Below are 24645 nucleotides of genomic sequence, written 5' to 3' on the forward strand. Positions count from 1 at the left end.
GCTTTCCAAGGAAAAGGTGTATTTCTTCTTCTCTTGGTTCTTTATTTCTGTTTTAACATAGTATACCAGAGTGTACAGCCAGGACAAGTTTCCATGGTTCGAAGACCATCTGAAAAGTTAGGCAGAACACAGGTCATTACTTCCCCTTTGAGAATATCCCTTCAGAAAAATTCTTTAAAATCAGAATTTTGTGAGGGATGCAGCAGAGGAGCATCCTCCCACCTGCTCTTAGTCCTCCAGGGGACTAAACTAAGTTCTCTCTTCCTGGAGTGATAATTCAAGGCTTCTTCATAGCTTGCTTCCAGTATAACTCACAACAGTGTACATCCTCCCTTTAATTTCTTCCAACAAATCCCCTTTCAGCAGAATTTACTCTCACATATGCAACGTGGGCAGAGTCTAGTAATGTGACTTAATAGTTCCTAACCAAAGGAAAAAAAAAGGTTTTGCTAACAGTAAGTTCTAGGAAGGAAAAAAAACAAATTTTAAATCTTACCTGCCCTTACCACAGCGTTTCTAATTAGTATCTGTCAAAAGAGCATTTCCATCACAAGAAAAGAACAAAGCTGCAGAATGACAGATGATTTGCTATTCATCAGAAGGTAATTGCAAACAACAACACACACACACAAAATGTTGCGTGTCCCACTCCTCTGCTGCCCCTGCATCCTCCCTCTGCCACCGTGCCTCGCTGCAGAGGAGCAGGGCACTGCCACAGCATGAGCACGGGGATCTCGGGGGAGAATGAATGGTCTGAGCCAAGCAACAGAGACACAGGTCAGTGTTTCTGACAAAGAACCCCAGCACCGAGGAGACTAATGCAAAATTTAATCTTCAGCTTCTATCATTAGCCACTTAAGACATCTCTTCCCCCCACCTGGCTGCGGGGTGAGCGTGTTTGGATTATCATTCCTCAGAGGTAACTCAGCCGGCCAGACCATCACACACACACCTGTTCTCACTGCACACATCCCTGTCCCGGCACCCAGGGCAGCGTTGAGTTACTTCAGAGAGAGTCACTTCCACATTCCACCCTCAAACTCCCCTCCAAGAAGTGATCAGTCACTCTCAGCTTTCACACTTCAGTAATTTTGGAATCAACAGGAAATGGAGATCAATTGTGATTTTACTAACTCAATAGTGACTCATCATTCAACTCCCTGTAGCCTTCGAATTCATCTGTGAAGAGACGTGATAGCGAGGCCAAATTAAAAATAGCAAATCTGGCTCACTCACAATTAACACTCACTTGTCCATCAGATTTGCCCCGGATTGCGAAATTTTGGGGATTGCGACATTCCAACGGTTTTGCGTCAGATCCCAAACGCACTCACAATGTCTCTTTCTCAACCCAACCAGGAAAAATAATCAATGGCAACATTTATTATATAAAGCAACTGTACCACACCCTCTAACATCCATCCTCGCTCAATGTGAACACGTCTAAATAAGAGTTAACTCTGCCCATCAGCGTCCCCAGCTACTGACAACGAATCTTCTATTCTTCCTATTATGAAAACACTCTCAAATCATTAATTTCTTTTTGTTTACACAACCTTCGAGCCATAAAAAAAAAACCCGAAATTTGCATGAAATCGAAAGTCAATAAAAAACAATTATTTCATTTACAAAAATAGAAAATCATTTTATATAAACCACTTAAATGCATTCTTCTAAAAATAAACTTAATTACAAATCTAACATGAAACTGTAACAGCATATATTAGGGCAAATGCCTACTGTAATTTAAATAAAATAAAAATAGTAAGCATATAATTTACACCAAAAAAAAAGTTGGGACTGGTGAATTTGCTGTACAGCGCTCTCTTGGAGCCACCCTTTGATGAAATGCTCAGAGAGCTTTTAGTTTCAACACTACTTCTGCAGTGCCTCATTTCAGTTTACTCCAGTGGTTCAGTTCAACAAGCTCTTAATCCCAAATTAAAAAGGACTCCCTGCATAGAAACCTGTGAAACAGTCAGTGGGCAAGATCTATGAACTCTAAACTTTTGAGAAACAATGACAAACTATTTTCTCTGTTTATTTTGTTTTAATCATGCCTCTCCTTCACACTTGGAGTTTTAATTAAGTCTTAAAACCCAGATCTTCTGCATTTCAATTAAAATTCCATTTTCCATCCAAATAAAAAAATAACACAAATGAGAAGTAATCTACCAGAAAATACATCATTTGCCATTTTGTCACTTAAAAATGTGAAAATTAAGGATCTGAGCCAATGCATCCAAGGCATCTAATTATTTACATGAATTTGTAGAAACACATTGCTATTCACTAGCAAAAAGGTCTGTACTTTCAAAAATGGCTGTTTGTGAATCAGAGTCCTAACAGCTGTCAGTCACTAAAAACATCCAACTAAAAATATGCAAAATGAGATTAAAACTGTATTCGGAGTGAGCTCTTCCTGCTTGCTGCTATAAGTCACTATGAAATCCATTTACTTCATCTCAATAAAAGAAAAAAAATACATACTAGTAGTGCTCTGAGGCCTTCACACTAAGGAAGAAATAGACTTTGAAGGACAAATTGGATCAAAATACAAAACATTTTCACTAGAAGGTTACAAAGCCACATGATCCCATCCCCCTGGCCTCTCGCAGTGCACTCCCATGAGAACAGAGGGGAATGCACACAACCAGGGTGTGCAGACATCCCAAATGGAGCATCCCTCCCTCCCCCTGCAAAATCAGCAAACGTGACATGGCAATTACATCCTCAGCCCCTTCACTCTCCCCTTCTCCCCATCAAACAGGATTCACCTCCTCCCATGTCAGCAGCTCTGGGAGAAGCTGCAAGGGCACTGAACACAAACTCAGGCACTGGGAGACACTGGGAGCAGGGATGGTCGTGCTGAGCTCAGAGCAGTGTTTTGGTCCTGCAGTGAACAAGGGCTGTGGCCACAGGTGCAACACGCAGCAAACACTGCAGAGCTGCACACTTCTGTGAGCAGCTGCTCCTGAAGGAAGAGAAACCCCTGGAATGAACAGAGAGCATCCCAGCACATCCTCGCAGCCAGGCCGAGCCACGCTCAACCCACCTCAACTTCTGTCTCATTCCTGCTGCACATGACACCAGGTAATGCTCACAGCTGCCTGTGAGGACCTGGGTGTATTTTTAGTGCAATATACTATCTCTTATCAGTCAGCTGATGCCAACACCCCCACCCTCACACTTGTGTTCAGAGCACAGTCATGGAACGCCTGGCAAGGAGCAGCTTCCCAGTGAAAGTGCTGTCACCTGGATGACAGAGCCACAGGAGCATCCCCAGCCACATCCCTGCTGCAGAAACCGAGCCTTTAACCACCCCCCAAGGACAGCACTTTCTGCACTGTACAAATGGGGAGGGAAACACACACACCCGGAGGAGGAATACAATTTCTTCAATACTGGCAGCTCCTGAAGCACGAGATGTGATCACTCCCTATTTTAGCATGCATGACTACCAATGCTCACACAAATTATCTGGTTCCTTTTAAAATCCAGTATTTAAAATTACAGTATTTAACCTGAGGCTTTTCTATCCAGCTAGTGGATGGAGAAAGGTGAATGCACCAGTAACAACATCTTGCTACACTTTATTTTGCTCTTCGTTAAAAGGAAGACCCTTGCTCTGAATTTATACTTTTCAAATCAGTATTTAAACAAAATCAAATCTGGAAAGAAAACAAATGTGAACACAACTATGCAGCATTGTGATACAGCATCTGATTCCCACATTCCAACTCTCTTTCCCTTCAGCACTGCAATGTATTACAGACAAATTTAAAAATAAAGTCACTGATATCAACTACAAAGACACCAAGAAAATCCTCAGACAGTATTGGCTTAGCCAGTGGAATGTGTAATTCTTGTCTATGTACTATCACTTTCTTTCATGAAAAATACTGGAAATATCTTTTTGCAGGTTAACCAACTCTGACTTCAATCTCACTGACATTTCTTAAGTAGAGCTGAATAATTCTATTCATATGCAAATGGTACAATAAATCGTGAGTAGCAGCATTTGCAGCTCCCTCACAGAGAGGAGCATTTACACTCTCCAAGTCTCATCCACAGTGATGCACCCAAAATGATATCAGGCCCTAAAGGTACAGCCCCAGCAATTTACAGAAGGAATATTTTCAGCCTTGATGTTGGCTGGGTTTTTTTTTTCACTTTGTGGGGTATTTTTAAATATTAAGGAGATGAAAGAATGGAGAACTGAGATTGCATCTGTTGCCATCACAATTTAACCACAGTCCATGTATTTATACAGTGGAATCTCCAAAATAACACTGCATCTGTTAAGATGACAGTGATTTTCCATGGGCTGCGCTGTGCTGTAGCTGAGTTACTCTAAAGCTGTCGCTTTTGAAGTGCTGATTTCGATCCACCCCAAATTCTTTCTGTAATCTTCCTCAAACGTGTTGAATTATAAAGCTGTTGTGTTCCTCAGTGCGGCTTGGGAACAACAAAACCCTCATACAACTCATCAGTGGGCATTTGGCACCGAAGCCTCGCAGCTAATGCAACATGTTTATTTAAACAATGAACTGCCCAAAGAGCTGCACAGCCCGTGTACAAACAGATGTGTGTTTCATGTGTGCTCTGCTGCAGCCCAGAACCCCAGCACACACACTCCACTGCACTTCTCTGCTGATTCCTGCAGGACAACAACTGCATTGGCTTGCAAGGGCCTTTGCTCCTTCAGAACCACAACCCAGCTAAGAATATCTAAGCTGGAATCTTAAAAGAGACCCTCACACCAGAATGTGAACATTGGATATGTATGTCATGTCTCTTGTTGAGACAGTATAAATGAAAATATTTGTCCACGTAGTCAGCCTACTCCAGTGTGACAAAAATATAAACATTTTATTAGCAGTCACACAAAAAAAGAAACAAACAAACCTTCAGTCACTCCCAGGCAGGACCCTGGCAGGCTCAAGTCAGCCTCCAACCAAGCCAAGTCCCAAGTTTGAAATAACAAACTTGCTTTTCTTACACCCCATTGCTACTCTTTTCTACAGGGACAACTGCAGAGACCCCAGCTCCACCAAGGACACAGCTGCAGGGAACACCAACATCACTTAATAACACAAAATCTCCACATCCAAGGTGCACAAGCAACAGGACTAAGAACAGACCCTTGGACTTTTTGCATCCTCCTGCACACACAAGTGGTCACACATCCTACTGGCCTTCAACTTTCCCCAGTCTCCCATCTCTCAGGTCTGAGGAAGAGGAGCAAAGTGCACAGGTGGACATTCACTCATTCCATGCATCACAGGAGACACGGTGTCTGCAAGGGACCAACAAATTGACATCCATCTCAGAAACAAACAACAAACAAAAGCTTCAGCCACAATGAACTGAATGATATTAACTGCAACACAAGCTGCTTCATCCTGCTGGGGCTCAGAACGATCAGACAGAAGTAACAGTTCATCCAGTAGTGGAAGTTGGGCTCTACCACAATTCCAGTGGGCTCCCCCTCCTATCCAGTGAAACTCCGAAATCAAAGTTTGCCTCATCACCCTGTTGAGTCTCTCTAAAGTTGGTTCTCAGCTGAAAGAAAGGTAGAACTACATGAAAGCTTCAAAAAGCAACCCATGCTATGTAAGTCCAGCAGTATTTTGGAGAACAAACCAAATCCCCAGTGGGACACATTGAATTGACTAAGGAAGACAACAACCCAACTACACATGAAAAATCCAAAAAAGAGAAAAAAAAGAACACAACAAAACTAATTTCTGCCCTGGCAGAGCACAGGGACAGGGCAAACAAGGAATTTCCATTGCCATTTCAACTCTTCACACTCCAGCCAAGTGTTACTCCGGGGTCAGCTGAGCTGAGTGAACACATGTCCATTCCTACCGCGCAGGGCTGGCTCCTCACTCCCTGCCCAACATGAACAGAGTGCTCTCTTCAAACCTTTCAAGGCTGCTCTCACACTGACATACCAAGGGGATGTGAGAAGAGCAGCAGGGAAGTAAAAAGTACTATTTGTAGAAGGTCAAAATGTGGAGACAACTCCAAAGTGAAGCCAATGGAAATAACAAGGAAAGCAGCTCAGTGAGATCCTGGATAAAGCCCTTCCTGCAAGCACAAGCCAACTCTCTTGTAAAAAGTTGGTTATAGACAGTTTCCAGGGGCAGCTGTCACCAGATCTTTCTCCAAAATGCTGTATTCCTTTGACTAAGGCTTAAGGTTTGAACTATCCCTGTCTACAAGAAGACCTTCCACTTTCAGAAAATCCTGCAATCATTTTTATGGCTGCTCTATCACACGTCATTATGGGGGCTTTTTCCCCCTATTCCATAAATTCCTTTGGGAGCTTGCTTCTCAAATATAATGAGCTGCCTGTCTACAGAATCAGGAAAATGAGCACTGAGTCAATTTATGTTTGGGGAAGCTGTTTCTGCATCCAAGAGACCTGGAATTCTCTTTCCCCACCAACAACGCTCTCCAAACACAATGGCTCAGCTCTTGCAAACTTTTCCTGGAAGGCTTCTCAAGCTGAGCACCACGATCCACATGCAAATCAGACACGGGTCCCACTAAGTACAAGCACCTTGCTAGAACAGCTCTTACAAACCCACAGCAATGCTAACAGACAAGGGTAAATAAAACAAAGCAATGCCACCCTAACCTCAGCAACACACAGCAATCAGCAGACCCTTTCAACTGCTGTGCTTAAACTTCTCATCCCATAAATGCCCACCCTGTTTCAGCAGAAATGTGTCTGTAACTAAAAACAAAGGGAGCACCTTGGTCCTCCCTGCAGCTTCTCTCATCTGTCTTACACAAGAACTGCCACTACACCACAGTTTGAAGATAATGATGTACTCTCACTTGAGAATCACACGCTCAGCTGCAGTTACCTACTGTATTCCAGTAGTAACAAATGGGAGAGATACTTCAAAGAGCACATTATCCCAGCTCTAATTTATGCATGCTCCCTCTTACCATCAAGCCATTTATTTTAAACCTGTCAGATATACTTGTAACATAGCATCATGAATAATTTAAAAAGTAATCTGTATAAACCAAGTTTATAAACTTAACAGCAGGTACAGTACCTTTCATTCAAGCAGACTGCTCTCTGATAAAGTACAAGGGATCTTTGACTACTTCAGCATGTATTCATTTCATGCATTCTGAACTTCAAAAAATTCTTCTTTCCTGCCTCCAATCAAACCCTCTGCTATTTGAACAGTATTGTGTAAGGAGCTCACTTAAATGAGTAGTGTAATAATTTGCAAATTGTTCATATTAAAGGAAAAAACTACAAAGCTGCTGGAAACAGTCAGTAAAAATGACCCATCACCAATTCAACAGCAGGGGATAACCACTTGTGTAAAGTTTGCCTCTGTCATTAAAAACTCCTAATATTTCCTGCATCTGCCAGATGCTGTCATTTTCTGACACTGCTCCCAGCACAGGCAGAAGGGATGTTCAACAAAGAACTCCAAAAAAAGCCCACCTGTTAAGAGAAAGTGTTTTGATCAGTTGATGCTCACACTTCCAAGTAAACAAAGCTATCTTTACAGCATGTAATGGCACCAATAAGGGCTTGGAGATAACATTCCCTGACCGGTCACAGAGCTATTGCAGCAACGTGTGCCTCGCTGGCAACACAGGCAAACAAACTCCTTCGGCCAGGGGACCTGCCCCAGCCAGCACACCTTCACTGACAAGGGCTCACCGAGGCAGGACACACTCACTGAGCTTATCAACTATAGCGGCAGAGCACACACACCTGCAGTGTGACCGTTTACTGCTTTAAAAGATTTATTTCTATCATGTACGCTTTTTTAAGTCAGCAATGAAACGAAGTCTTAAAACCCAACCCGGTCAGCACTTCAGTGATAGTGGGAATTACTGCTCTAAGTTATTATTAAAATGACTTTGTGCTGCTGCAAGAGTGTGCATTTGATATTCTACCCAATTAATTACTGGTGGATTTGGTCCTCTAAAGGAATAAACTTAGTGCTTGATTGGGATGCAAGATCCATTCTCCTGAGATAGGTCAAAGAAAACAGCCTCACTGAAAAAATTCTCTGGGAAGCTGCTGAAATATACAAATGTTTGTTTCTGCCCATACCATCAAGTTTACCAAGAAAGAAACAGACTAACTGGAAATGTACAGGTCTGGATATTTCAAAATAAATAAATAAATAAAACTGTTACATTAAAGTTTAGGAGTCATATGTAAATCAATCTGTAAATAAAGAAACGATTTTGCTTTTCAGCACATTTTAAACAATCTCGTGCCACAACAGCAACTTCCTGAGGATATCAACACTGAAGAAGTTAATTGGTGTCTTGCAAGATATCCTAAGGGAATGGCTCATGTTTTGCATTTGCAAAGGTTAGAAAGCAAAACTTTCAGTGATAAGGGCGAGTTAAACCTTCACAACACACCCGGGTTCGCCTGAATGCATCTCCTTAATTAATTAATAAGTCAAAGTGTTATCAAATTTAATGAGCAAAACCAACAGGTCCTGTCTAAAGGAACCAGAATCTATCTTTGAGCTCGAGGACTCGGTACAGCTGTTGGCCGAGCACAGAAACATATGAATGAACACTGAGTGCTGCTGATCGCTTGCCTGTCCTCAAAGTTTCTCTCAGACAGTTCTGGACACAAAAAAAGACAAATATAGTACTCCAGAAATCAGTCCAGATTGTACCTGTCATGACTTGGCTAACAGGGAAAAAAAGCAGCCCAAAAAAACCACACACAAGACAGGCTGGCTACCAACCACCAATGTGTCTTCATCAACTGCTGTTTGTTGAGTTCTGCTTTTGTACAATAAAAAAAAAAATGAAACTATTCTTTTTAAAGTGGCTTTCATAAATCATAAAAACTAATCCAACTAACCTACACAAAGAAGCTGTCTATACAATTTACAGTGATAGAAAAATTATACATGTCAAATAGATCAAAATACTAAAACAGTATTTCTACCTTTCAAACACATCACTGCATTCCCAAAGTCTTTTTGCACACAAACTCTTAAAAGCAGCACGTTCCATTAGCACCAAAGCCCAGAAACCTTAAAAGCTCAGCTCTGTCAGGAAGATCCAAATTAAACTGCAACTACAAATCTGCAGCAACTTTAATTATGAGACTCCCGAGACAATTACTTAAACTGCAGCTTTTTTTAAATTTAGCATCCACAATAGTTTTCAATAATAAACTGCAGTTTACCCATTCCTATGTACGCAATCACACATAAATAAAAAACAGCTGCTACTTGATAACATCCGAAAGCATTTCCAAATGTGAAAGCTTTACACTGAGATCCAAGTAAGAATGTATTTAATTTCATAAACCAAAGTTCCAGGAATTTTTTCAGTTGCCATCAGCTTTTCAAGTACAATAATGCTCATGATTTCATTAATTTTACTATAGATAATTCAGATAAATACATTAACTTCTTAAAAATAATTTAATTCAGCACATTTTGTAAGTTATGAACTTTAGAGTCATTACAGATGATGAGCTAGATAAGTTGTTTGCTGTGTGGGATCACAAAGTTAACATCCAGTGTGAGAAAAACAGGTTTCCTGCATGTGTTATTGCCTCTCTCTCTCTCTCAAAGTTCAGGACCATAAACAAACTTCTCTACAATGAAGTTTGCGGTAGCTCACAATTCACACAGATGGAATATACACACAATATAATTAATCATTTAACAAAACTGCCGCTTCTGCTCTCACTGAGATAATCGTTCCAGTGATCACTGGTAAAATCTACCTCAGAGTAAAAAGAAAACAAAAATTACTGGGGAAGAGAAAAGGCATTAGTTAAACATGAACTGAAATTATCCTTTAAAGCTAATAGTTTCAGCCCTGAAATGGATTTTAATTTTAAATGTTAGATGCTTAAAAAAAAATTCTCCTCCAAGATCTCCTTAGTAAATTGCCAGTTTAGCAGAAAATTAAAAAGGATTTGAAACAACTTTTCCCATGGTAACACATACTGATAGAAATTAATTATTTACCAATGAAAACAGATTCAAAAACCATCACGTGGATGCTCCTTAACATTAGATTTTGTGTGTATCTTTCAAGATGAAAACAATTTCAGCATCACTGGCGTGTGCTTTAACTATACCCTAGAATTACTTTGGAAGAAAAACACATCAGGGAAAAGCTGACACGAAAATTAACACAGTAGTTGATCATATCTGAGCAATTTCCCTATTAAACCAAATAAATCATGTCTTCTGTTGGGCTGAAGTCAATCTAATTGATCTGTCTTCTTGCTCTCGGCAGTCCTTTTCTTCCCTCACTTCTCAGAACATAAAAACTAAGTTAAATTTTCTTCACTTTACACACACAAAACCCCCCAGTGTTCCTCCCTCGAATGCTGGTTCAACACTGAAACTTCCAACACACCCTTTTTCCACACCCATCCCTCTGCTTCCTCACGTTCAACACATTTTGCCTGATATTAGCTAAGTCCCTTCCATTTCCTAACCCTCTCAGTTTCTGACTCACACGAGCCTTTGCTCCAGTTCTGGTTTGCAAACCAGAAGTCCAACCCAAGACAATCAAGAAATGGTCCAAGTTCTGCCTGGCTCGCTCTCCCTGCCCCGGACTCCAGGCACCCTCACTCCCCTTTCTGCTGCACCCCCTGATGCCAATTCCTCGCTGGCTCTGGCATTTTCCCCTCGCAGCCTCAATTGGAGCAGGAATTACCCAACTCCCAGCTACCAACACTCCCTAACCACTGGGTGTAGGGGAAAACGCTGATGCAAAAGCGAGGTGTGTGTAACGCCGGCACTCAGCAGGTCATGAGGGCTTTACTAAGCAACCTGGGAGAGAGATTAAGCATCAGCAAGAGCTACTGCTCATTATCAGGAACACAACATCCAGCCTGGATAGACAAACAAAAGCTCAGCGCTAACATGAGCAGACCCATCAAGATATCCATCAATCTGAAGTATTATCACACCTAAAACTATTATTTCCCTTCTAAGTGTTTAACCCTTTCCCTCCTAGACATTCCCTCTGTAAATACACGGAAGGCTGAAAATCAAAACCCCCATTATGCTCTAGGGAGAAAAGGAAGAAAACGCCGTGTTTATGCCTCATCCTAAACCCACCCCCAGCATCAAACAGCCTCCAACAATTGTAGCTTTACACATCAAACGCACGGGTACAGCACCACAAACTCCAGCTTAATGAAAGGTCTCCTCATTTCCATTTTTGTGCCGTTCTAACACAATCTCAGGGAATTCCTGGCATTTTTAAATGACTTTTTCTGAATCAGAAGCTCTCCACTGAAGTTACCTGCATTTTAAAGAGGTTTCTGTCACATAACTACACACACATTTTATATAACTTAGCATTAAAGGGATGGGTCTCTCCCCTCCAGTTGTAACTCCTTTGTATTCCTATTTAGGAATGCCTTGCTTGTTTGACCGAAAATGGAAGTGCCTTTTAGCTATGACACAGTATATATGAAAAACAAATAAAAATTAAGATTAATCTTCCTTCCACTATTGTGGGGAGAGAGAAGAATATGAAGAGATGTAAAACATCTGCTCTGGAGATCATTTTTCCCCCTAACAGCAAAATTCTTTCAGCAATAACTCGTGAAAACAAAAGCTATTAAACTGCAAACTACAAAGACAATCGATTAGAGGCAGTATTCAGCTAAGACAAGTTTTTCAGCATATCTTCCCATATTTAAATGCCTGGATCTTCTTCAGAAGATATTTCATTCAGGATGTTCATTTTAGGTAAGTGGTAACCACAAACACTTCAGAGGACTAGAACCTAAAATCCTAACATACTCTTCCTGCATTAGCTCATTGCCAGAGCTGGGTGAGCATTTTTATTTCAAGGTACTTTGTACCAGGTAAGACAAGGAAAACAATTCTGAGTGTGTATCCTAGCAGTTTAAGAATGCACCAAATCTCCTCCTCCCCCTGCTCTGTTTCTCCACGCTACTGGATCCTTTGTAAGCCCTTCCCTGAAGAAGGGCACGGGGGTTTTGTTTTTAAACTTAAAGATTAATCTTCCCTCTTGAAAACAGCTCTAGCCAAGAAGTTCAGCTCATGGAGGTAAGATTGCAGCTCTCCAGCCCTGGATGGCCCAAAAGCCTAAACTGGGCCTTAATTTGAAAGGAGTTAACAGGCATTTACTGCCTAACGAAACATAATTATTACTCAACATGCATTACAGGCTCCATCTATGTGCTTCTTGCTCACTTATCTTTTTTTGTGTGCTTAGCCTCACTGCCAGTGCATCCAAAGAACTTCCCTTTCTTTTCAATCTGAAACCACTACTTTTAGAAAAGCCCTCCTGCCTCCTGAATTCTTTCCCTTTACATTTAAAATGGAGAAATTTGATCTCCTCGTTCCTTCCCTCCAACAACGCGTATCTTTCTGAAAGGGAGAGGCACACAACAACAGCTCCAGAAGTGCATTGAAAAACACACGGCAGAAGAAATTAAAGCATCAGGATGCAGTACAGGAACATCCCTGCTTCTGCAGACGCTGAAGGAGAGGGAGCACTGTTTAAAATGGTTGGGCTCAAAGGCACATTTACCATCTCTCCGTCTACAGAGATACTCCAGGAAACAAGGGAAGGCTAATTTCATGCAAGGGATCCTCAATCCAGCGTGAGCCCGACATACCAGGAGAAAACCGATCAGCCCCGGGATTAATCCGGCGATGATTGCAGTGTAATCAATGGCAGCGCAGCCCTCCCTGCCCCCTCGATTCCCCCTGCGCCCGAGAGGGGCGGGCACTGCAACACAATCACAGGTTGGAAACGCACAAAAACAAAGTCGGGGCTCTGGCAGCTCCCGAGCGAGGCGGGCGGCCGCGGGGATGGGCCGAGGATCCGCGGCAGGAGGGAGCCGGGCCCCGCACCGCGATCCCGATCCGCGTTCTCCCGGTGTTCCCGGGGAAGCGGCTCGCACGCTGCTCCAGCCCCGGCGCTGCGTGCAACACGGCCGCTCACAAAAATGCATCACCCCTAAGATCGCAGCCCGTTCGGCCATCAAACGTTTCTATTTAACCGCAAACGTAAAGCGTCGATGTGCGAATTCATTTTTTTTTTTTTTTTTTAATTAACGGCAGCCTGTGACCTTTAGATTGCGGGATGCCGCCGTAATTCCGCAGCCGGCGCACAGCGAGTGGAACCCCTCCTCGGCGGTAAAGCGGCAATAAAAGGCAAGGCGTTCATTTCCAGGAATTCCTCACTCACTACGGCAGGTTATTGCATACAGCCTCTAAATATTGACAGAGATCAAGCTCCTTCCATGCGGGGAAAGCGAGCGGAGTCCTTCCCAGCCCTGCGAGTGTTTACTACGCAGCTCGCAGCCCTGGATGCGGCGTCTGAGCGCTGCCCCGCGCTCGGGGGTGACACAAAGGAGGGGCACGGCCCCCTCCGCCGGGCTCGGGGCTGCGGCGCTGCCGACCCGAGTGTACAAGCAGGCAGCCGCCTCCCAGGAAGGAAGGCGGGCATGGCAGGCAGGGAGACTCGCAGCCCCGGGTTGTTAAACGTGCTCGAGGAGCAGACGCGTAACAGGAGGAAAACACGCAGAGCCCCGCGGGCAGGGGCGAGACCCGCTCGGCGCCGCGGCGGGAAACGGCGGGAGCCCCCCTCAGAGCCACGGGCAGGGAGCCCCTCACACGGAGCCCGGTACGAACAGGGAGCCCTCACAACCCCCCCAAGGGCAGGGAGCCCCTCGCACACAGCCCAGACACGCAGGGAAGCCCCTCACGCACACACACACGCGGAGAGGGAGCCCCTCGCACAGGGAACCCCCTCACACACACAGGGAACCCCTCCGGCAGCCCCCTCACACACACACCCAAACACAGGGAGCCCCTCACGCATCCACACACGCAGCGAGGCCCCCCATCACCAGCCCACTCACACACATTCATACAGGGACCCCCCCTCACATACACGCACAACACCCACATAAACACACACGCGCACATTCACAGAATAACACCCCACACAATCACAGGGACCCCCTCACACCCCCCCAAGCACACACATAGGCAGCCGCCGCCCTCGCCCCCTCCCCAGCAGCCCCTCACTCGGGGGCTCCCTCACCGCGGGGTCCCTGCCGCATCCCCGGGCACGCACTGTACTCACTTTCCCCATTTGTTGGCCACAGACAAAGTGCGGCGAAGACGAGCAGGAACCCCCAGACGACGGCGAGGGACCCTCCTCCAGCGCCAGACTTCATTCCTCTTTCTTTAATTGGACAAAATCCCCCTTTCCGAAAACAAAACAAAGCAAAAAGAAGTCCAAAATTGTTCGCTTTCTTTCCTCTCCCCGTCCTCTAAAAATAACGAGCGGCGGAGGAGCAGCGGGGCAGGGTAAATAAATCCACGTTGCCTCAAGAAATGAAGGGAAAAAAAAAAAAAAACACGACCCTTCGGAGCGGCAAACCGGAGGGTTGTTGAGGTCCCTGGGTGTTGATCTTCCGGAGCAAGCACACCAAAAATACACAGATATTCACGATGTATTAACGGCAACAACAACAAGGCATGGAAGCCCCGGGGCGACGCTGTCTCCGGGGCGGCGGGGCGGGCTCGGGGCGGCGGGCGGGGGGCGCCGCCGTCTCCCCTCAGCGCTGGCTGCGGTGGTACATCGTGCACAGGAGCCGCAAACACGAGGCACATCGGGGCTGGCAGTCGGCATCTTCAACCTCCATTTTCAAACACCGCACACACGCACACACACAGAGACACAAAAACTGGGAGGGCCGCGGAGGGAGGGGAAGGGGGGGGGCGCGACCCAGACAATCCTATTACAAAACAACAACAGCTCCGCCGTCCCCCCGCGCGGGGACGGGGCTGCCCCGGCGGGATCCCCGCGGCTCCGCTCCCCGCTCCGCCAGGGAGGGTGGGGGGGACACCCCACGCACAACCACCACCCACAACAACACCGCCGCCGCCACCACGAGTCCGGCTGCCTGCAGAGGCTCGAAATGCAGAATTTGGGTCGAAAATGAATTAAAAAGGCTTCCCCCCTACTCCTCCTCTTCCTCTCCTCGGCGCGGCTGCCACAAGCTCCTTCTCCAAAAAAAAAAAAAAAAAAAAAAAAAAAAAAAAAAAAAGGAAAAAAAAAAAGCCGAATCCAGGACACACACACAAAGCAGCAGCAGCGGCAGCAGCAGCAGCAGCAGCGGGGCGAGCGGAGCGCTCAGCACCCCGCCTCCTCCCCCCGCAGCTCTCCTCTTCGCATCCCTCCGAGCCGCCTTGCCATCGCGGCGGGGGCGGGGGGGAGGAGGACGACGACAACAACAACAACAACAAAAACCACCCAGCGAATTTGTAAATCCTTTTCCTTTTTTTTTTTTTTTTTTTTTTTTTTTTCCTTTCCTCCTCTTTTCCCTCCTCCTCTGGGTGCGCGCGCGCTGCGAACCTTCCCCCGGCGCTGCCCAGCCCAAGGCAGGGGGAGGGGGATCCGGGAGAGGTGTGTGTGTGTGTGTGTGTGTGTGTGTGTGTGTGTGAGAGTGTGAGCGTGAGCAGGGGGGGCTGCGGGGGGCGAGCAAGGCGATCCGGTTTGCTGAAGGTCAAACCCCAGGAGCTTGTTGCGAAGGGTCTGTAATTCCTCCGGGGAGTGAACGGGGCGGGGAGGGAGACGGGGGGAAGGGTCTGCTGCTCTGCTGCTCCTCCCGATTAATTCGCCGCTCGCTTGCAGCAGGGTTCGCAGCGCTCTGCTGCCGCGTCTGCCTCCCCCCCCCCTCCAATCCTCCTCCTCCTTCTCCTCCGCGCTGCCTCCCTGGGCACGACGAAGAGTGAGCGCTGGTAAACAAGAGCTCGGCGTCGCTCCGCCGGCGCTTCTCCGCTCTGCGGCCGCGCGGGGACGGGGGTCGCGCCCCCCTTCCCTTCCCTTCCCTTCCCTTCCCTTCCCTTCCCTTCCCTTCCCTTCCCTTCCCTTCCCTTCCGCGCGCGCTCCCGCTGCCCCCCCCCTCGGGCTCCCCTCGCCCAGGCGGCGGCGCCGGCGGCGCGCGCGGAGGCGGCGGCGGCGCGAGCGAGCGCCGAGAAAAACCCGGAGCGGAGCGGGAGCGGGAAGATGCTGCACCTCGGGATGCTGCGGAGCCGCCGCTGCTCCTGCCTCTGCCCCAGCCTTCCCTAACGGGGGAAGGAGAGCTGGTGGTGGATGTGCAGCGAGCACCCTGCAGGGCGGCGGGACAGCCCACGAGCGAGCCTTGCCAGTGGAAATGCTGCTGTGTTCCTGACAAATTAATTAAGTAATTAATTAATTAAATAAAACATATGAAAAAAGGCAGGGATAGAGTTAGGAGGAAGGAGAAAGCCGTAGCTGTGATTTTTACACGGCATGTTTATTTATTTACGGCATTTAATGGAAGCTGCTCCTGTGTTTCATACTGAGAGCAGGGCCAAGGGACGACCCCGGGGTGCTGCTCCCAGGGATGTGGGTCAGGAGCGAGGGACAGGGATGCCAAGGCTTGGCCCAGTGCAGGGGACAAACCATGGTGAGACACATCCCCATGCACACTCACCATCCTCCCCTTGCGCGCTCACCGTCCCCATCCAAGGCTCCAACATTGTCATCCATTTCTCAGCTCGTATCCCTCAATGACATTGGACACCTGGCCCCAAATGAGGGGACTTGGGCTGAGTTGAAGCAGGAGAGGTTTTGGCTTTTCGGAATCGGAAGACGTGGGCCGTGTTCCCGCTGTTTCACCGGAGCTCGTAGTAGCCATGCTGCGCGGCATATGGGTGTCCTGAGTAATCACAGATTTGTTGCAATACTTTGGCATGGGGAGATAGCAAAATGATGCTAGAGTATAAGAAAGCAGACATCTGCGAGCATTAGCTATATTCTAGGCTGGTTGGTTTTTGTTTTTCTTTAAGAAGTACATTAAGAAATTTGCAAATGTCACATTATTAATGCAAATGTCAAAATTAAGTTTTTACATTTAAACCTGAATTCTTCTTGAGCATCTTGTATTACAATATCCTTCGGTGATGCTACCCCATAATTTCCAACAACCTTGTACTTTACATGTTTTTCTTCTTGTAGTTTTTCCATCTATTCTTCTACTGTTTGCCTTGTGAGAATGGTCCTGTGGTCTGAGTTACTCATCAACTCGTACCCCTTAGGAAAGATGGAAAGGTTCTATTCTGTGTCACAGAAATTGAAGGGAAGATCATCACTGAGTACAACAGGGCCAGGATCGCCACACGAGCACACCTATGCAGAATTCTGTCAGTAATTCAAGAATAACTCAAAACTATGTGCAGCAACCCTCCCGAGATTCCCTGTGGGAAAATCAGGCATTTTCACCTGAAACCATCCTGGACTGCCATGTGTGTGTCTACCATAGATTTTATCAACCACACACAGGCTCTCATGTCCTCAAATTGAACCACAGAGATCTTCATGTGCCATAAATTTTTACTGCTGCTGGGTACAGCTGTGGCTGCTACGGGAGCTGGTTCTGAGCAGAACAAGTGTCCTTTCTGTGTTTGTCATGGCATTGATGCAGCATAAATTGTAATGTCTTATTTACCAATTAATGTATTGTTGTGTAAAGGCAGAGCTGAAGTGGGAACTGCATGTCTGTCCTTCATCATTCTGCTGTCATAAAGAACTTTTATTTTTGTCAAATAGCCTTTCTTTCTTACTTTGGCAAATAGGGTATGTCATGGACAAGCCTGTTGTACTGGGTGATGTACAGGCATAAAGCAGAAAGAAATGCTGTGCCCCCAAAGAGTTTCCAGTCTCACATAAGCACAGTCCTGTAGGTGTTGTAATGTAGTTTGTTTCTGGAATCTGTTGGATTCTTTTAAAAAGTTAAAAAAAAATTAACTGCACATTGTTGAACAGGAGGCGTTTGCAGTGCTCTCCATCCTCCTGAGCTGCTGATGTGAAATTCATAATTTGTAATTATCTGGCTGTATTCTGCCAGGATGTCTTTACCTTTTATTCTGTGGAGGTATGAGGGAGGAATCCCTTTTTCTGTGAATGCCCAGCTGCCCATAGCTCTGTTCTCTTGACCTCTTTAGAGGAGAGCTGTGCGCAATGTCCAGCTTTCCTCATGCTTCCCATGTTCAGCAGCTTCCAGTGCTAGCCATAAATTTGCACATGCTCAGCTTTAGTGAACCCTGTTAATCAGATCTGGCTCCTGTACATTGGCATCTTTCTCCAGGAGGGTCCTGGTCTTTTCAGTGGAGATATTTAAATCAGGATTTTTCAACCTGTGCAACCACACCATGGTCATATCCTTGGTGATGAAAACCTCAAGCACACTGTACCTGTACCATGTGCAAAATTAAAGTTATAATTTGGACAAATTTAAGTGAATTTTCATAACAATGTGCTTCATGATGAAATCATAAAATGATGGCTCCTCTTCTCTGTCCTGTTGGTTCTACAATCATTCCTCCTCTCTGTTTGCACTTTGTGCTCCCCCTTTGTCCACTGCTGCTTTGTGGTCCCTGGGATAGATGGGCAGAAAGAAACACCTGGTTACACACACACATTTTACCGTCTAGAGCGTGATGCTGAATGCCACCAGCATACCTGTGTCCTGTTTAAAATGCCACTTAAGTGGAAAACTCAGGAAATGTGGCAGTGGGGATGAAACAACGTGGTTAAAACAGCCACTGACCCCAGTCTCTCAAAACATATATCTGCCCAAGGCAAATATCCTCATGCTCAGCCATACTTTTGTTTTAACAGCAGCCTCACCACTGCTTTCTGGGGCCACCACTGGGGAGGAAGAGGCCTCACTCACTCCCCTGCCTCAGTGCTCGGACTCCTTATAGGCCTGGCTAGACTTTATTTTGGCTTCTGCAGCACTTTCAGGGCAGCCTGACCTCTTTACCAGACGCTCGCTTGTCATAACCTTTATGCATCTGAACATTTTGTATTACCGGCAGAAGGGAGTGCTGAAATTTATTCTCCTGCCTTCTCCAACCGTGTCAGCTCCCCGGGATGAAGGTCAGCCATCCCAGAGCACTGCCTGTGTCTGCTCCAGGGGCTGCTTTTTGGAGGGTCTCTGCAGCTCCTGGCATGGCCCTTGCCATGGGCCAGCAGCTGAGAGCGCCCACGGCAGCTCCAGGAGCTGCTGGTGCTGCCAGCTCACCTTGCTCAGCCTCTGCTCCAGGGTGAACGTTCTCCCTGTGGGGAGGTGGGGGCAGGTAAGAGTTCCAGGTGGGAAATGTGCCTGGTGAGTGATAAATCTTTTACACAGCCCGGCTGAATGGGTTTTGTACACCTGAAAGACAAACAGAAATCCTTCTTTCTGGGAATTCACTCTTTCCCCTTTCCAAATCTCCCCTTATAAACAGCATTTTATGGACTCATAACAAGCCACGCAAAATGTGGGTTGCCCCTTTCTACCACGTTTTTCACTTTTTGCCAGTTTTTGCTCTGTCTTGAGTCACACCCTGTACCAATGACCTTCACAGGCTCCCGACTGCAGGAGGATGCTCAGTCTCCTCCCTGCACAGGGACAGAAGCACAGCGCTCCTCAGATGGATGCTGGCTGGGCAGGTTGGCATTATTAACTCCTCTGTCTGTAGAACCTCTCTGGCTTCTGACCACCCTCTCTTTTCAGACCTGCAGGAATGGGTTGAAGTGAACATCTCATTGTAACATTGAGAGGGCTGTGCAGAATCCTGCAGCTGCAGAACAACCTCTTAGGACAAAGAGAAGGGAAAAAAAACCTCCAGCAATTGGACACGTTTGATGTGTGAAAGATTTAACTACCAAAGAGCTAATCAGATAGACACAAATGAAGGATATTTCTTTGGCTCTGAGTGATTTCTATTTCTCCTGGCCCTAAAACTACTGCAAGCAGGAGCTGAAGATTGTTCCCTTCTGGAGCAAAGAAAAAGCAGAAGGAAGAAAGGGTACTGTTTATTACCTCTTTCCATACACATCCCTCCTTCAAACCAGGGATATGCAGTTACATGGATGATTTAAGGGCAGCAGCTGAGTAGGAATAACTATAAAATTCATGTTTTAATAACAACAACAATAATAAGCACACAACAGCATTTATAACCCTAGTTACAGGCCTGAGATATCATATCCATAGCAACTGCAGCAAGCGGTGAATGCCATATATTTAGAGTTTCCGTGCACCTGCCTAAAATAGCCACCGATAAATTATGCTGATGTTTGTGCCTTTTTGACAGGGTTTTAAAGGGCTGTCAGTGCACTCTGCAACCACTCTGAGCCTTTGTGGCACAGCACAGCAGCAGCCAAACCCCTTCCCTACCAGACCCTGTGCCTGTGTCCCCTCCTGTGCTTCTGTGAGTGAGAAATCTGTGACAAAAGGCACCTCAAAGGTGAGCAGAGTGAGCCAGAGGTGCAGGGGACCAGCTGCTCCCAGCGCCTGCTGGCTCCCCACTCCGGCTGTCAGAACCTGCCTCCTGTTAATGGATTGAATTAATAAACTGTTGCAAGTAATTAGGGCTCTATCCTGCTCCTGTTGCAGGCAGTGTTGAGGTGATCACGCTGCATATTAATGGTGTGTGTGTAAATAGTTTACAAAGAGTTAATGAGTGCCTGGGAGGTGTGGGGAGACGTGGCCAGTCAGTTGTGGAGATTGGTGCAGAGTCCAACAGGTCAATTGCGTGCTTGTAACCGTGGCTTATGAGCACCCACCAGGCCATCTGTTGGTGTGCTTATTACATTTTATAGCACAAACTCCCAATGTCTGCAACGTGCTTATAACAGCTATTAATCTTGTATTATTAACTCTTTCAAAGCAACGTGTGTGTGAACTTTAGCATCACCAGCAAGGATTTCACCAAGCTAACGAGGAGAGGGATCTGATTTTTACCCCATGTACTGTGCAGCAAGGGTTTGTCCCTACTGTATTAGGTGATATTTGCATTGACCACTTTGGGTTTTCACATCTTAAATGTGGACATACATGGAACATGAAGCAACCTGGTCTAGCAGAAGGTATCACAGCCCATGGCAAAGGGGCTGGAAAGAGATGATGTTTAAAGCCCCTTCCAACCCAAACCATTCCAGGATTCTGTGAACCAGGCCCAGGGATGAAGTGGTGCTGACCCACAGCAGTGAGAGGGACGTGCTCCTATCAATACCTGGAAGAAACTTGCTGCATTTTCCAATTGATTAGTAACATCATCACTAGATCTTATAATGTGTTTATAGGCAATTAAATGTCACAGTTCATTTGTAAGGAGAATAATTATTGCTGCTATGAAGAAGGCAACACAGGTGCAGAATTTACTCCAGTGACTTTAAGCTCACTCCTGTTACCTGCAGGAGAATTAAAAGAGCCCAACCTGCTTCTATTTTTTGGGGGGAGCAATTTTTTTTTTTAAACCTTACATATACAATAATTTATTTATGACAGATTTAAAAAAAAATTCTTGTTTGTCTCTACATTTGCAGCTGACTCCAGATGGAGCTGAATATATGAAAGTTAAGATTATTTGTTCTAGTTTGGCAGAACATATAAATGGAACCCAAAATAAAGTAAACAGGGGATTAAGTAGGATTAAATAATGGCATTATAGGCTGTAGGTATTAATTTATATCAAATATTTGATAGAGTTCTATACAGAATAAAAGGACCTAAACATTATAAAAGCACAGTATATACAAAAATACATGGTTTTATTTATCCACATTTCCATCACTTCAATTACGTGCTATCATCAAAACTCCTTCAAATCTAAGGAACTCCAAACTATCTCACATTTACAAGAAGAAACAAAACATTTATTCAAAAACATTATGAAAAAGCACAGCCTTAAGACTAATAAATTGTATCTCTAGCATAAAAAGAAAAAAAAAAAAAAGTTTCTGAAAATTGTTCAAGAAAAAAACCCTGACTCCTTCTTGGCTGAAATAAGATTTTTGACTTCCTACAAAATCCAGGGCTGGGCAGGTATTTTTTCAAAGACATCAAATTATGGATTGGATCAAATTGGATTTTAGGGTAAATTAATGTGCAAACCTGAATGGTTGCATATACATCTAAATCATATTGCAAATGCTTTAAAGCTGTTGGAACATATTTCCAGGTGGTTTGGGAATGTGTAAATATTAGCACATTCTGAAGGCTGGTTTTAAAAGGCCCTTCATACTTGATAGGTCTTGACATCAATTTTCCCCTAATTTGCTCTGTATGTGTGTGTGAGTGCTCTGTGTGACCACCACGGATTTTAAAAGGGATGACTCATATGGGTTTAGTGGTAGAAGAAGGAAGAATATTGGGCTGGAGATGGAGGACATGGAAAGAAAGTTGTTAATCATAAGCAGCTTGGAAAAGAAATCTTAAAACAGTTTTTTTTTCCAGGACATGCCAACTACAAGAAGTTACAATATTCCTTTGAAAGATGGGTTTCCATCAGATCAGCACCTGAGCACTCATTGCCTTTTTCGGTGTGTGAGTGTTCAGAGTGAGCACAATGCCCATGAAATGAAGTGTCTCCTTCTCCACTCCTTGTTTAGAAAACTACTGCATTTAAATAAATTACTCAAATACAGAAAGTTCTTGGTTTGTGTATCAAGGAAATGAACTAGAAATATGAATTTTAAATGCTTTCAAACTTTAGACTAAATCAGAATACAAGCTTTGAATCAAACGCTGGTTTTATTTAGAATTTTAAAAGAAATAAAACTGACTAGTTTTGTAATGCAGGGCCTCCAAGATTGTTTCTTGTGTTGAGCTCTTAACTTTCTCTTCCTGTACTTCCACTACCTCCAAACCACTTGCCAAGAACACGTGTGCTTTCCGAGGAGACTGGTGCCATTATACAGCAATTACTCAAAAAATGGACTTTGAATCTCACTTGTTTAAATCCCAGTTACCAGCCAATTATAACCCCAACAGAGACAAACTGGCTCCTTTACATAATGCCTTTGTTAACTCCTCTGTATTCAGTGCCACGTGGATACATTCAAGCTACTGCTTTTTTTTTTCTGGATGGACTCCTCTAGCCTGTCTGGACTTTTATTCTGCCCCTGGAGACAGTCACAGCTTAAATCCCATCCAAATTGGGAAGATGTAGAATAGCAGCTCTTGGGACCAGCCATCAAATAGTTTGTATAAATATAATATTCCCTCCTTAGTGACTTAGGACCACTTTTCCTGCAAGTTAACAAACATTTGGAATCATTTAAATATTTATCCAAATAATTTGGACTAACCAATCAAAGCATTTCCCCTCGTATCTCTCCCAGCCACACACTCCCCATTTTCTTCTCTCACAGCCTTTCTGGAACTGGTGTTCATGCAAATGAACTGGGGGAACACTGACAATTTGTCCTTCAGCATCGTGTGAGCTTCTGGATTTGTTTTGTGCGGGAGAGTTGTCATTTGTCTGGAAGTTCCCATAGTGAATTTATTGGTCTTCTGACGTTCCTGGCGCCAGGTCTGCATTCCCACAAAACAAGCCAGAAGAAACTTTGGAAACAGGACCTTTATAGTATCCACATATTGGGCCATATTCAACTCCAAAGTCAGCAGGTGCAACCCCCATTGATTTCAGTGGGAATTCTGTCTGCTTGGGCTGGAGCTGAACTTGGTCCATAGTATCTGGCACCTTTCCCAAAAACTCTCTTCACTGAGTGCTGGGAATGAAGCAAAGCTTAATACACTTCTCTGCTGTCCCTAGGAAAGGAATCAGTCTGTCTTTTCAACAGACTGTGCAGAAAAAAATACCTGCCAGTCTTGTAGGGCTGCTTTTGCCATTGTGCCCCAGTGTGAGCATCTGACACGTTCTCTTGGACTCACACTTCCCCTTGTCTAAAGATGGTCTGTCCAAGAAATACCTTTTCTTTTTTAACTGAGGCTTAAAAGGCAGAATTCATTTTGTCTATTTTTTTTTTTCATCATGACACAGTATTTCTTATGCAATGAATTTTAAACATCACTGTAAAAACCTTCTAATGCAAATAATTTCAGAAAGAATCTCTCCTGAAAAGGAGCATGATTTTGTCTGAAGAAATGTTCTTTCTGCTAAGTCATCCTACAGAGGAAAATAGCACCAGATAGCATTTTATTTAAATCCCTGTGAGGGAAGGGAAAACTCTCAGGTGCATTTTTAAGACCCTCACATTTTGGGATGTGTCGCTGAAACTGAACATATGCTTAAGTACATTCTTAAATAAGACCCTTTGAATGAGGTCTTACATAACTGTATCTTCATACCAGAGGATTTGCATTTTGTAGTATTTGCAACAGCAAGTGTAGAAAAATTAAAATAGCATTATAATCTCCAGGCAAAATGATGTGTGGGTTAAGGCATGAGATTCCGATTCGTCAGCGAAATCTGGTGAGAGCAGATTTTTCAGGGGGATGTCCATCATCGTAGGGGCAGGTTCTTATCAGGCAGGGCTGTTCTCACAGGAGTTTGGCATAGATTAGTTTATGTAAATTCGAGATAAACTGCTGAGTGAGATAGGAGGATGCCTGGCTACTTTCTCCACCTTCTCAATGCAGATAGAAATAACCGAGACGAGGCCACGTCCTCACCTGCTCGAGCGCAGTTGTCAAAATGTTCCTCCCATCATTTAGTGCCACCACACTCACTGTCAAACAAGCTTTTGAAAAATCCTCTCGTAGGCTTCTAGCTGGCAGAAATCTGCCCGTGGACGTTTATGAAATGTTATTTTCACTTTCCAACAAGCAAA

At 44.9% G+C, this 24645-nt stretch overlaps 1 protein-coding gene across 3 annotated transcripts in view; it reads right to left on the minus strand.

The window, feature by feature from the left end:
* Window positions 1-14583, minus strand: part of IGF1R (insulin like growth factor 1 receptor) — a 169471-nt gene extending 154888 nt beyond the window's left edge. For 2 of the 3 annotated variants that reach the window (XM_063169908.1, XM_063169909.1), the window contains exon 1: window positions 14131-14583. In XM_063169908.1, the coding sequence (XP_063025978.1) occupies window positions 14131-14224 (94 nt within the window). In that variant the 5' untranslated portion in view covers window positions 14225-14583. The remainder of the gene's footprint in view (window positions 1-14130) is intronic. The other variant, XM_063169907.1, reaches the window with a different exon arrangement.
* Between the last annotated feature and the right edge of the window lie 10062 nt (window positions 14584-24645).

The sequence above is a fragment of the Melospiza melodia genome, chromosome 15 (assembly GCF_035770615.1).
Source record: "Melospiza melodia melodia isolate bMelMel2 chromosome 15, bMelMel2.pri, whole genome shotgun sequence".
NCBI lineage: Eukaryota > Metazoa > Chordata > Aves > Passeriformes > Passerellidae > Melospiza > Melospiza melodia.